The sequence below is a fragment of the Heterocephalus glaber genome, unplaced genomic scaffold, assembly GCF_053883595.1.
Source record: "Heterocephalus glaber isolate CG9 unplaced genomic scaffold, H.glaber_assembly_v1.0 deba00001175, whole genome shotgun sequence".
In the NCBI taxonomy this organism is placed as follows: Eukaryota; Metazoa; Chordata; class Mammalia; order Rodentia; family Bathyergidae; genus Heterocephalus; species Heterocephalus glaber.
This window is the reverse complement of record NW_028258207.1, coordinates 1,632,828-1,645,160: the sequence shown is the minus strand read 5'-3', so window position 1 is coordinate 1,645,160 and position 12,333 is coordinate 1,632,828. Positions and strand designations below refer to the sequence as shown.

The 12,333-nt window shown below is 60.1% G+C and overlaps 1 protein-coding gene across 8 annotated transcripts in view; it reads left to right on the top strand.

Moving 5' to 3' along the window:
- Myrip (myosin VIIA and Rab interacting protein) overlaps window positions 1–12,333 on the top strand; it is a 194,821-nt gene that overhangs the window by 160,432 nt on the left and 22,056 nt on the right. For all 8 annotated transcript variants that reach the window (XR_015451099.1, XR_015451098.1, XM_013072884.3 and 5 more), the window contains 2 exons: window positions 587–1,182; window positions 5,645–5,881. Coding sequence is in view for 6 of the 8 variants with exons in the window: in XM_013072884.3 (XP_012928338.3) it covers window positions 587–1,182; window positions 5,645–5,881 (833 nt within the window). In the remaining 2 variants the exon portion in view is untranslated. The remainder of the gene's footprint in view (window positions 1–586; window positions 1,183–5,644; window positions 5,882–12,333) is intronic.

The following is a 12,333-nucleotide window of genomic DNA, read 5'->3' as shown; positions in this document are numbered from 1 at the left end:
CCACCCTCCTGTGTGCAGGACAGGGCCTCCTGGCCTCCCCAGCAGCTGCCTCTGCCCTCAGCGAGTGCCTCACCTTCATTCACTCCGTGTCCTCCTCTGTGGACCGCACAGAAAGCCAACACCCTGGGCCTCAGCCCTTTCCTGAATGGGGAGGACCCAGAGCCATGGAATCTTCCGTGACCGTCCCTGAGGCCTTATGGGGACATGGGATAATGTCCCAGGGCAGATGGGAGGTGGACGGGTGGGGGCGGAGTCATTTTCCATCGGTGAAGGGAAACTGAGGGCTCAGGAGACAAACACAGGCCAAGGTCAGGCAGCCAGAAGCTGGGGGCCCTGCAGCCACCCTGGGGTCGAGGTGGGCAGTTCCAAGGGCCCAAAGACGAGAAAGAGACCATGACCCAGGAAGACGAGAGAGAGAGAGGGAGAGAGAGGGGGACCAGAGCCCCAGGGTCCTCTCCACCCTCCCAGACGATAAAGCACACCCCTGCTCGGTGCCCTCCCAGCTTCCTGCAGAGCCCGCACCAGGAGAGGACACCAGCAGCCCTGGCCACCCACCTGGTGACAGCCCTTTCCTCTCCACCTGCAGGCGCAGCGCCTGTTCTCCAGAGCCCCGACGGGAACTGGGTGGCCCTGAAGGACAGTGTGGCACCCCCTGCACACCTGCTGGCCGCACGGAAGAGCACAACCCTGCAGGCCCTGGAGGTGCCGCCCCGGGCAGCGTCCGCCTACCAGGAGCTGGGCTCTGACAGTGAGGAGGACTTCGACTGGAACGCAGCTTTGAGCAAGCTGTGCCTGCAGGCCCAGGGTGCTGACCACGGCGCCCCAGCCACCTCTCCCTCCCTGGGAGCCTCCCCCAACCCCGAGGCCATGGGCTCTGACTCCGAGACATCCTCAGCTGGCTCCTCTCAGGATGCGGGGCGCCGGGCCAGGTTCTCCTGGCCGCCCAGGAGGGGCCCCCGGAACCCTGCAGCTGAGAGGCTGCGCCTGCAGGGTGAGCTGGACGTGAACTTCAACCCGCAGGCTGCCAGCGCGGAGACCTCAGACAGCAGCGAGCCCGAAGAGGCCCCCCAGGCTGCAGACTGGCGGGCCAGGCAGTGGCGCAGGGCGCACCTGAACCCCAAGGAGCTGGGCACGGAGCAGTGTGGCCCTCACACCTGCACCCAGGAGCTGCACACACATCAGGTGAGACCCAGGGCCTTCCCGGCATGGCTGCTGCTCGCGGGCGGGGGCGGCGGGGCTTGGAGTCCGACTCCGGTCTCCAGGACCAGATCTTGCTGCTCAGCAGCTGAGCAGCCCTGGCCATGTCTCCAGGGCCCGCGTCCCCTCTGGAGATGATGGTGCAGGTGGCAGCGTGGTCTGCAGCTGCAGCTTCCAGACACCACCCAGCGTGAGGCCCGGGTGGGGACGATGAGGGGACAGCTCCAGGTGGGCGGCCTTGGGCAGCACCTCCCTGGCCTCTCCCGGCCTCCTCTCTGGAAAACGGACCCACCTGTCCAGCTCCCAGGACACGTGACGGTGATGGACCACGTGCAAGAGCTGAGCTCCATCCCACAGACGGCACAGGGGCAGCAGATGTCAGGGTGCTGACTGGGGCTTTGGCCAGGGACCTGCACACGCGTGTGACCGCTGGTCCAGCCACGCCCCTCCGCATCCTCTGAGGCTCTCTCAGCTGGGTCATCTGTGAGCACTGCGGAGACACGGCCAGAGCTGTGAGCGCCCTGCCCGGGAGACACACATCACACACGTCAGACACTCACACACACCCAGTGCACATCAGACATTCATGCACACACATCACACACACTCACTGGTGCATGCTCACATACACCAGTGCACTCAGACACCCTTTGCTGTCACACTCACACTTACACACTTGCATACACACACGTGCCACAGATTCTGACACTCATATGTGCTTACATACAGGTGCACACGCTCATTCACAAACTCTCACACTCACACGTATTGACACATTCACAGGAGAACACACTTATGCACTCTCTCCCACACACGAGTCTTGCTTGTGAGGCTCCCCTGCGGTTTCCCTCGTGTCCTCTGCACACACTTTTCATCCAGCCCTGGCCGTGTGTCCCTGCACAGGGTGTTCGAGCTCGGGAGCAGCCTCTGGCCCGGGACATAGAAACACCCCCGGGGCAGAGCTTGAAGCACAGTTGTGCTGGCATGCCCTCCACCTGCCACTAGGGTCTGGGTAGCCCACCCCTTCCTGCGTCCGCCTGCACCCCCAGACCTGCACCCAGGGGCTGGCGCCCCAGAAGCCGACTCCGCAGGAGCTCAGGGTGGATGGGAGTGAGAAGGGCCGCTCGGCCTGACCCCGTCTGAACCAAGACCAAGGTGCTGGGGCAGTCCAGGGACACGGCCGGGCGTCCCGGCAGGGTCCCAGTCACAGCCACCTCGGTGCAGAGGCGAGCGCGGATGCTGTCCTGTGTCTGGGGCTCCCCAGGGTCCCGGAGGCGCCCGAGGGCACCAGCCAGGTCCAGTCCTGGGCTCGGGAAGCGGGCTCAGGCTCCGAGTCTGTGGACACAGAGTCAGACCTCCCTCCCACCTGACTGCTGACGCATGGCTAGAAAAGGGCTGCTGTGGTCCAGTCCTTCATTTCCCCTCTGCCAGGACAAGATCCCTAAGTGGGCCTTGGGTTGTGATGGCCCTGGATCGGCCCAGCTGGGGAGCCGGGCCCACAGGCACCCCTGAGCGCCATCTGGGGGACTCCTCCCAGGTGTCCATGCCTGCTGTTGCTGCGGATGCGTCAGAGATGCGCTCTGGCGTTGCTCTCCCAGGCTCCACCAGGAGGCGCGGGCCACAGGCCTGGCACCAGCATCGCCTCTGCCCCGGAGCGACCGCAGCTGGTGGCCGTGTCCCCTCCCGCTGCTGGAGGGGTGGCCCTGGGTGGCAGGAGCAGCAAAGCCCGGCCCTAGGGTCGAGTCCTCCCTTCATCTAGCCGACTGGGCGGTTCTCTTCTCCGAAACAATGAATGGCAAGGTCAGGGATGTGGCTCAGTGGCCCCACGCCTGCCCGGCAAGCATAGGGTCCTGAGTTTGATTCCCGGTGCGAAAAAAATTTTTTTTAAAAACATCAGTGTCACGGTATATGTGGGTTGTTACTTACTTTTAGTTATATAAATAAGTCAGTCTAAAACAACTGACAATATTACAATGCAGAAATATTAAAGCACGCAGCTCAGTACCCCTTGCCCACAGCACGGACTCCCTGCCTCGGTCTCCCACTGCCCACAGCGTGCTTTGCGCGAATCTGTGGGCCGGCACTGGAGGACAGCGCGCAGTGGCTGCGGAGTGGCGCCTGCTCCGCCCGCTCTCTCGTCTGCTCTGGGACACATCCCGGGGCGTGGCCCCGCGGGGTTAGGGTTAGGGTGAGGGCGCAGCGTTGGGGCCCGGCCGGAGAGGAGCTCGGCGGGCGGAGGCCAGCAGACCACGCTGGCCCTCGCCACGCAGCGATCGCACAGCCTCCCGCGTGCTCACAGGCCACTGCCCCGCAGCCAAGGGCGTTCGCGGCCTTCTGGGCGTCCCCCAGCCGACGTCACCGCGCCCACTCCTGCGAGGGGCGAGGCACGGCGAGGGCCGCTGTGAGGGTGACGTCACCGCGCTCGACCACGGCGCCACGGAGCTGGGTTGTCCTGCTGCGCTCCGCCAGTTTTGTTTGGGGAGAAACTGGTTAGCACTCATAACCACCACTAGGTCGAGCGTTTCTTCCTGTGAGACTGTTTGCATTTTCTGTTCTGTGAAAAGCACATTCATATTTTTTGTCTCTTATTTTATTGGACTGCTTATCTTTTTCTTACTGATTTTTAGGAATTAGTTTCATTTTCCAGTTATATTACAAATTTTAGTTCATGCAACAGCCTCTGCTCCCAAGTGCCAGAGAAGGAGGCCCCCATGTCCTCAGAGACAGACAGGCCGGCCTTGGCATCAGGACCGCAGGGCCCAGGGAGTTGCAAGTCTTGAGCTAGGTGCCTTTGCTGCATAGACAGCCCTAGCTCTGTCTAACCTGTGAGTCAGGGCTCTGCTCTGAAATCCACTAAGATAACGTATAAGTGCCAGTGTGGAGACCTTGATATTTAGCTCAGGTTCAGTACATTTCATCAGCAAGAATGGGAGGCCACCAGGACGGAGGAAATAGTCAACAGAGGTGGACACGTGACCAATGAAAGGGACCTCTTGGTTGGACTCTTTTTCCAAAGGTTGAGAAAGCCCTGAATCTCCCTGCCTCCCAAAACCCCTGGCAGGGGAGAATCCAGGACCGGGATGCTCGGGCTGGAAGACACTAACATTAACCCCTCTACACTCGGGAATTTTCAGGAGTGTGATGAGGCCAAGCGGAGAACTGTACATTAAACTCCCAGTCTTCTCTGGATATCTGAGCGTGGCTGCCCCAGGAGCCTCCAGAGGAGCCATCTCCCTGTCCTTTAAACATGGCCCTGTGAGCCAAAGTTTCAGCCCTCTGCCTCCAAGGCCTCCCTCATCCTGGTCACACTGTCTCCTTGCAGTGAGCAGTGGTCCTCACCTCTGTGCAGAGCGGTTTCCCAAACCTGAGCCTCACAGGTCCTGCTGTGCCCTCACGGAGGGGACCTGGGCCCGTGATTGCATCTTCAGGTGACGCTGCCTGGAGCCCGTCCTTCCCTCGAGCTGTCCCTGTGTCCCGGGCAGGGGGCCCCTCCTCCTCCTGCAGCGGCAGAGGTGCAGGTCACGGCTTCCAGCCCGATCATCAATCCCCACCAGCCCCGGAGGAGGAGTCACTTCCTGTGGGCCTTTTTATTGGCTGGATTTTTAAATTTCTATTTCACATATTTCCTTCTAGTCACCCTGTACAGACATCTGCTTTTAGAGCTCATCTGATTACCAGTGGCACTGAGTAAACCTCAGGCACAAACGTCTCACGGGAGCGAGCAGGCCGTTCCCATCTTCTCCCAAAGCAAGAGCGGGTGGCTTCCTGTTGTACACTGACAGGTGGCAGAGCTGCTCTTCTTTCCACCCTCGTCTGCACCATCAGTGGCATCTGCACATCAACACTGGAGTCTAAGAGAGCTGCCCAGGCAGGGGTCATCAAGCTCGGAAACTTGGCTCACAGCAGCAGTGCCACCGTTGAAGTCAGAGCCAGAGCGCTGGTCTCCCGAATTCATCCTGAGTCATCTAGTAATTGGAGATGTTCTCTGTCAGTTTCCTTTTCTTTACCATAATGAAAAATTCTGAATACTCAACTGTGCTCAATGAATGCAGAAATGGTGAGGACTTATTGCCCTGCCCACTCACCCTGCACAGCCCCACTGAGGCGCAGCTTCAGGGAGGCCCCAACCTGCCCCCAGCCTCTGCACAGCAGGCACCGTCCGCCTTGCCCTCGGCCACACTGGGCAGTGTTCAGAGAGCTCTGGGCCTCCTCCGGAGGGCTGCCCAGGCGGAGGCCCAGGGAGAGGCCGCTGGTGGAGAAGCGAGAAGGCATCCGGCACCTCTCTGGGTACAGGCACCCCTTAGCAAGTGCCAAATGCAGCATTAGCACAGCCCTCACGAGCACCCCTCAAAGGAGCACGTGTGTCAGAAGCTGCTGCCTCCTGGCTGGCTCCTTGCCTCCCTCTGGCATGAGCAGGGTCCTCACTCTCATTCTGGATTTCCTCCAGGGGCCCAGTGACTTATCGGAGACTGACATCAGCAACGAGGCTGCAGACTCCCGGAGCAGCACCGACACAGCCGAGGAGAAGCGCAGAGCCCAGCTGTATGAGCTGGCCATGAAGATGAGTGAAAAGGAGACGTCTTCTGGGGAGGACCCCGAGTCTGAGCCCAAGACAGGGCCCGAGAACCAGGAGAGCCTGTCTTCAGAGGAGAACGCCCAGAGTGTGCAGGACGAGCTGAGGAAGGTAAGGGCGCAGGCCCGGGAGATGCCGTGTGTGCACAGGTGTGCACAGGTGTGCAGCCTGGGAGCTCTCGGACACACCCACCGGCCAGTGCTCTGAGCGAGCCCAAGCACCTCGCCTGGCCCTGACGTCCCCAGTGCTGTCTCCTGGCCTCCAGGGCCGCGCCTGCTCCTTCTCCCTCCCTGCCACCTCCTCCCTGTGCATTTTGCCCCTAGCTGGGATTAGGCAGAGTCCTGGTATTAACCGCCACCATCTGGGTCCCACATCGTGCTGTTTTCAGATGCCAGTTGGCTTGTGTTAGCCTCAGTGCTTCCTCCAACAAACTGCGTAGAACCCCAGAGCCTCACACAGATGGATGCTTCTCCTAGTGTCCTGAAGCCCCCAAATTTGATCCTCAAGCCCACAGGTCCCCCCTTCCCCAGGTGCCCCGGCAGGCCTGAGCTCTAAGGCACATGGCTTGAAAAACACAGAAGACAGAGCTGGCCTCGGGCAGGAAGGCTTCCCGGGCTCTGCCGCTGTGCCCAGTGTCCTCTGGGTTCTTGCAGCGCACGTGTGGGACTGGGCCATAGGACAGGCAGATCATCCCTGCGGCCGCAGTGGGGCGCTCAGGGCGTTTGCAGAGCCAGCACTTTGTGTGTAGCCATTAGCACCTCGAGTAGCTCTCTGAAGTAGATGCCTCCAGTTTCTGTAGATGGGGAGCCCGGGGCAGAGCACTGCAGTACTCACCCAGGGCCCGGCTCCAACTTCCAGAGCTGAGGCTGTGTGGCCTCGAAACATCGCTTCTTCCTTTGCAAGAATCTCCACCGCCTGCCTTCAGTACGAAGACCCCGCTGGGCTTTGAGAGCTGAGTCCAGCAGAGAAAGCTCCCGGGTCCTTTCCCTTTTGTGAGCGAGCAGTGTGACCCACGTTGTGGGGGTGCAGGGGGCGCCGGCTGTCAGGAATGGGCGGGGTCCAGAGCAGGCCCAGGGGTTGGGGCACCACCTACACACGCTGTGCCTGTGCCTCCCGCACGCACACCCCACCTTCTCCCAGCCGTGCCCCTGGTCCGAGGGTGGGAGTGGAGCTCGGTCTCAGGAGCTCCACCGGTGACTTCCTGGGGGCCAGGGTCCTCTGTGTCACAGGGCCAAGGCTGTGTTTGTCACATTCCTGTGCTGGTGCTGAGTGCAGGCGGTGACTGAGACCTCGTGACACAGCTGACAGTGGCTCTGTGTCCTCCGCCTCTGCTGTCTGCTGGTGCCCAAGCTCTGATCCCCTCAGCACCTCAGCACCCAGGCCTGTCACCCTCACCCGGGCTGCAGTGGTCTCCAGGGCAGAATGGAGCAGGGAGGAGGACGGAGACCCCATGCGGCCCACTCTCACTGAGCAGGAAGCTGAGAGTTGGCTCTGTTTAGATTCCTGAATGTGTCTGCTTCTCACAGCTCAAATCTCGCCTGCAAGTTTGCCCTGGAGCCACAAATACTCAACTGGATATCATTCTTGCATAGAAGAAAAGACAGTTACTGAACTTCTCCATCAGGCCGGGCTGCTCTGGACAGGGAGGGCAGAAGTGAAGCTTACACACTGAATGTTGTTTAAAGCAGGGCATGGGGGACAGAGGTAGGCTTTAGGGTTGGACTTGGGGTGAAACACAAGAATGCACTTTGCACACTCTGCAGAGCTGATGAGTTAGAACTCACGGCCTCCTCGGCCGAGCCCAGGGCTGTGGCTTCTCCTGCCTGCCCCACCCGAGCCTCCATTCCCCAGGCCGGGTTTTCGTGCTTATGGGAGGTGCACACGTTGGCCTCTGCATAGGTGGACGATGCCCAGTGGGCCTCTGTAGGCTGAGTCTGACAGGGCTGCGGAGCCTCGCTCTGTAAAGTGTAAATAATGATGATCACTTGCTCAGCACTGGAGAATTCACAGCCTACACAAGCTCATCCTTCTGCCCCAAATTTAAAAATTACCTTTGAGGACAGAAGGTGGAAAAGATGTCTTCTATGTCATTATTCAGCAGTGGTCTGGCATCATCACCACTGGGATACAACAGGGCCAGATAGTAGAAAACAAAATCACATGATGCATTTCTGCCTTCAGACTTCTGAATTAGGATAACAAAAGTAACTGAAAAGATTATTGGAAATAATGAGTTTGCCAGCATGAACTATCACAAAAGAGAAATGCATCAGCAAAGATTTCCTATACGCTCACAACAAGCTCTCAGAAAATACAAAAGAAAAGTCCTATTTGCAGTAGCAACAAATGTTCAGCAATAGTGCTAAACATACGCTCACATCCAACCCAGCAACCCCACTCCTGTGTTTACCAGCGAGAAATGAAGACCTGTGTCTACACGCTCGCACATACACACAACTGAGAATACTCACTACAACTCGCTTATCACCATCAGCTGGGAGCCGCTGCAGCGTCCCTCTCTGAGCACACGGCGGAGCTCCTCCAGCGGCTTCAGAGGAACGGACGGCGGCGTGCAGACACTGCATCAGTGAGCCTTGCGAGTGGATGCTGAGAGAAGACCCACAGTGTTCCTGTTGCCGACTTACATGACATCCTGGGAAAGGCCAAGCCGTAGAGCTGAGAGACACATCGGTGTTTGCAAGAGGGTGGGGTGAGTGGAAGGTTGACAGAGAGACACGAGGGAATGTTCTTAGTGTAGTGGAAATATGTGATGACTTGATTTGGTGGTAACTACAAAGCTGTGTGCATTTGTCAAAACTCGCAGATTTACGTACCATTACGGGGGTTGGGGATTTAGCTCAGTGGCACCTCACCTTCTTCGAAAGTGCAAGGTCCTGAGTTCGATCCCTGGTACCAAAAAAAAAAGATCCTTACAGGGTGAATGTCACTGTATGTAATACACAAATCCGCACGCATACACATGGAGGCCTTGCTTAACTGCACCAGAAATGTGTAAGACTCATGAATGCAGCTAATGAACTTTGCTCGGTGCCATGCAGAATGACTGAGTTGGTGTAGAAACACCCTGTGAGGGTGAAGGGAGCTTCAGGCTCATAGACATCGTTTTCCCCAAATGAAGGCGGACGTTTGACAGAATGAGCTTAGTTTGGAAACGTGATGAAGGTTTTCTAAAGTTCATCTGGAAGGGTAAGCGTGTGAGACGTGGCCAAGAAAGCTCCGAGCACAGTCTCAGCAGCCGTGGGAGCAAACAGACGGATGGAGCCCACCAGGAAGGAGAGGCCAAGGCCGTACCAGCCGGCCGTGCAGGGTGGGACTGAGAGCACTGGGCAGGTGCTGTGTCGCACGCTCAGCACGTGGGTCATGGCTGGTCAACCGGGAAGAGCGAGGTGGATCCTCGCATCACACCACACTGCAGCCGGCCCTCTCGGGCAGGGGCCACAGTGCGGACGGGAAGAAGCAGTGCGGCCACTGGCATCTCAGGTGCACCTCTCGTGGCCTTCGCACTCCGGCAGCCGGAAACCTGGGGGCTGCTGTGCATGGCCATGCAGAAGTCAGGAACTGGAAGCCATGAAAAGCCAGTGAGAGCAACAAGGAAACAGCAGTCAGGGAGACGCGGTACCCAGGTGCAGAGTGTGGGTCAAGGAGGAGCAGCCCACGGCCCCGGGGCAAGGCAGTGTGCAAAGGAGCAGGCACACGCATCACACACCACACACATGCAGCCCTGCACACACACACACACACACACACATACAGCGTACTACACGCACACATGAATGTGAACGGCCAGCGAACTAATGACAAGTGCTGAGTGCTCAGCTGCGTTGCGCTTCAGTTCGGCAGCACGCCTGGCCCGGAGCTGGCCAGTGGAGGCTCGCAGGTCTCCTTCTCCTCTGACGAGTGCCCGGCACGCCCACTTCCCCGCTTGCCGGGGAGTCACCGATCCTGGCGCACTCCACCGGTGCTCAGCCAGAGAGCACGACGGGCAGATTGCCTGACCACGTGGCAGCTGGGGGCGGTGGTCACGGGGAGCACGGGGCACCGACCTGCAGGGGCCCCGGCGCCTGACGGCTCCTTGCGCATGGGCCCCGGGGCCACCGCAGGGTCAGGGCACACCTGCGCTCCCGGGTTTCTGCTGGAAGTGGGGCGCAGGGTGTGCTCAGCGCAGGCCCTGGCCCTCGGCTCCCCCTGGGAAGCACAGGGGCATCTTGGGGATGGGATTCGTGGAGCGGGGAGGCAGGGGCTGCGGAGCAACAGGGCAGGTGTGGGCAGCCGGCAGCTGGGCCAGGGCCGGGCGAGTGTGAAGTCTCAGGTGGAGGAGGTGGAGGAGGTGGAGGAGGTGGAGAAGGAGGACGAGGTGCGCATGTCCTACCCGTGGTGGTCGCCCCGCGCCATCGTGCGTGCGTGTGCACGTGTGTGCGTGCGTGTGTGCGTGTGCGTGCGTGTGTGTCTCTTGCCTAAGAGGCAAGTCTGTCTTCTGAAACTGAGGGCCGCAGGCCCAGCGGGGTCACCGGAGGGCTCTGGTGCGTATTCCCAGGAGCGGGAGGCGCTGGACAAGGGTGAGCAGAGAAGCAGCAGGACGCCTTGCATTTACCAAGGTCACCGGGCCCCCAGGGCTCTGCTCTCACAGCGAACACGAGAGGACGTGCAGTCCGGGCTTCTGCAGAGCGGAGTGTGCACCGCCGACCCCGGCCCCCGCCCGCAATGCGGAAAGGCTCCCCGTGGACATAGGCACCCGTGCGTGAGGACAGCCGCGGAAGAGCAGAGGTCAGGCCAGGAGAGGAACTGCTGCCTGCCCGCGCCCAGAGGGAAGCTGGCTCAGAGGCGAAGGCCCTGGCGCCCAGCCTGCCACCTCCATGGCGTCCTGCCCCACACCGTGGTGGGCACAGCGGGAAGGGCAAGAAAATCGCCTCAGGCAGGCACAGGTGGCTGGGTTTCGTCCTGGGGCTAAGCCACAGGCAGCGCACGCCTCGTCATTTATGTTTTCATCACCGATAGACAGGGAACAGTCTTGTTCCTCTCTGGAACGCCTCGGCCCTCGGAGCGGGAGGCTCAGGACCCACTCGGCCCTCCCCGGAGGCCACGCGCGCTGCCTCGGTCTCCGTCGGGTGCGAGCACCGCTGATGACTGGGTGCTGGCCTAGCAAGCTCTGAGCAGCTCCTTCACGCGCCGTCTGCTCCCAGCGGCCCTGTCGGGGAAGAGCCGTTCTGGAGACTGTATTTTGACGGGTTGTGGAGACACCGCCTGGGGCCTTCTGTTTCACAAGAACCAAAATATATTTGCACTGAATTTTTCTCACAGACTCCTGTCAACTTCTTAGCAGAACATATGGAGTTTCTTTTCTTACTTTTGAAAAGGAGAGAAAGACATGAAATCAGGGTATTTGGACACATTTCCCTGCTTGCTCTGGCGGCTGGATGAGAACATGTCACAGAAGATGGGACAGAAAAGCAGGAGCAGACTGGGGCCTGGACTCGCTTTGTCCCCCTGACCGCCTCACGGCTCAGCCCGGGGGCTCTGGCCGCCCAGGGGCTGCTCGTGGAGACACTGCTCCCACCGCAGCGTGGCACTGTCTCTCCTTCTGCATCAGCTGAACAGAGGCCTGAGGGCCCCGCCTGAGCCCCAGCGCGTGGTCACTTCCTGTCCGCGGAGCGGGCTGGCCCTCGGGAACACACCTTGGAAGAGGGGCGGGCGGGACAGCAGGGGGAGTCCGGGCTTGGAGGCCAAAGTCTCTGGGCTGGAGTCCCGGCACTGCATCGCCCCTGCGCCAGAGATGAGGGGGAAAGCCCACCGGCCCAGGGTCGCGCAGGATGGGCCCTGAGCTGCCTGTGTCCTGCTCGCCCCTCCGGGTCTGCTGGGAGCCCGAACTGCAGAAAGGCCTCAGCTCTGTGGCACTGTTCCCCATCACCCTTCGGAGGTCCAACTTGCCTTGGAAGACCCCGACGGCTGGAGCGGGCATTCGGAACACCCCTGCAATCCCAGCACTCCAGGAGGCTGAGGCAGGAGGGTCGGGAGCCCTGCCTGGGCAGTTTAGCAAGTTAGAGGGACCCTGCCTCAAAAATTAAGCAAAGGGCTGGGGATGTAGCTCAGTGCAGGCCTGGGAGTGATCCCCAGTTCCAAGCATAAATCAGGCAGTCAGTGAGGAAGACCCCTCTGCACTCTCCCGTATGTCTCAGGCACATCCATCTCCGTTTCACAAAAGCCACCTGTGAGGGTCTTGGCCCCTCACCCCTGCCGGGAAAACCTGGCATTGGAAACAACAAATTTAAAACAAATGGAGCAAATGACTCGAGGAACTGGCGTCTAACAATCACCCAGTCTCTCGGGCTGTGATAAAGAGGCTCTGGACGCTGCCTTCCCCTATTTCAGAAGGACCCTGGCCCTGTCCGTCCCAGTGTTTCGGGCCCTTCCTGGCCTCAGTTTCCCCAGGCCACCTGCCGTCCTGCACCTCCCCGAGGCCCCTGTGCTCAGCTCTGGGAGTCTGCGCCTCTCTCCCCTCTATGGCTGCCACGCCCTGGGTCCTGGTGACCTGGGCCAAGCAGTAA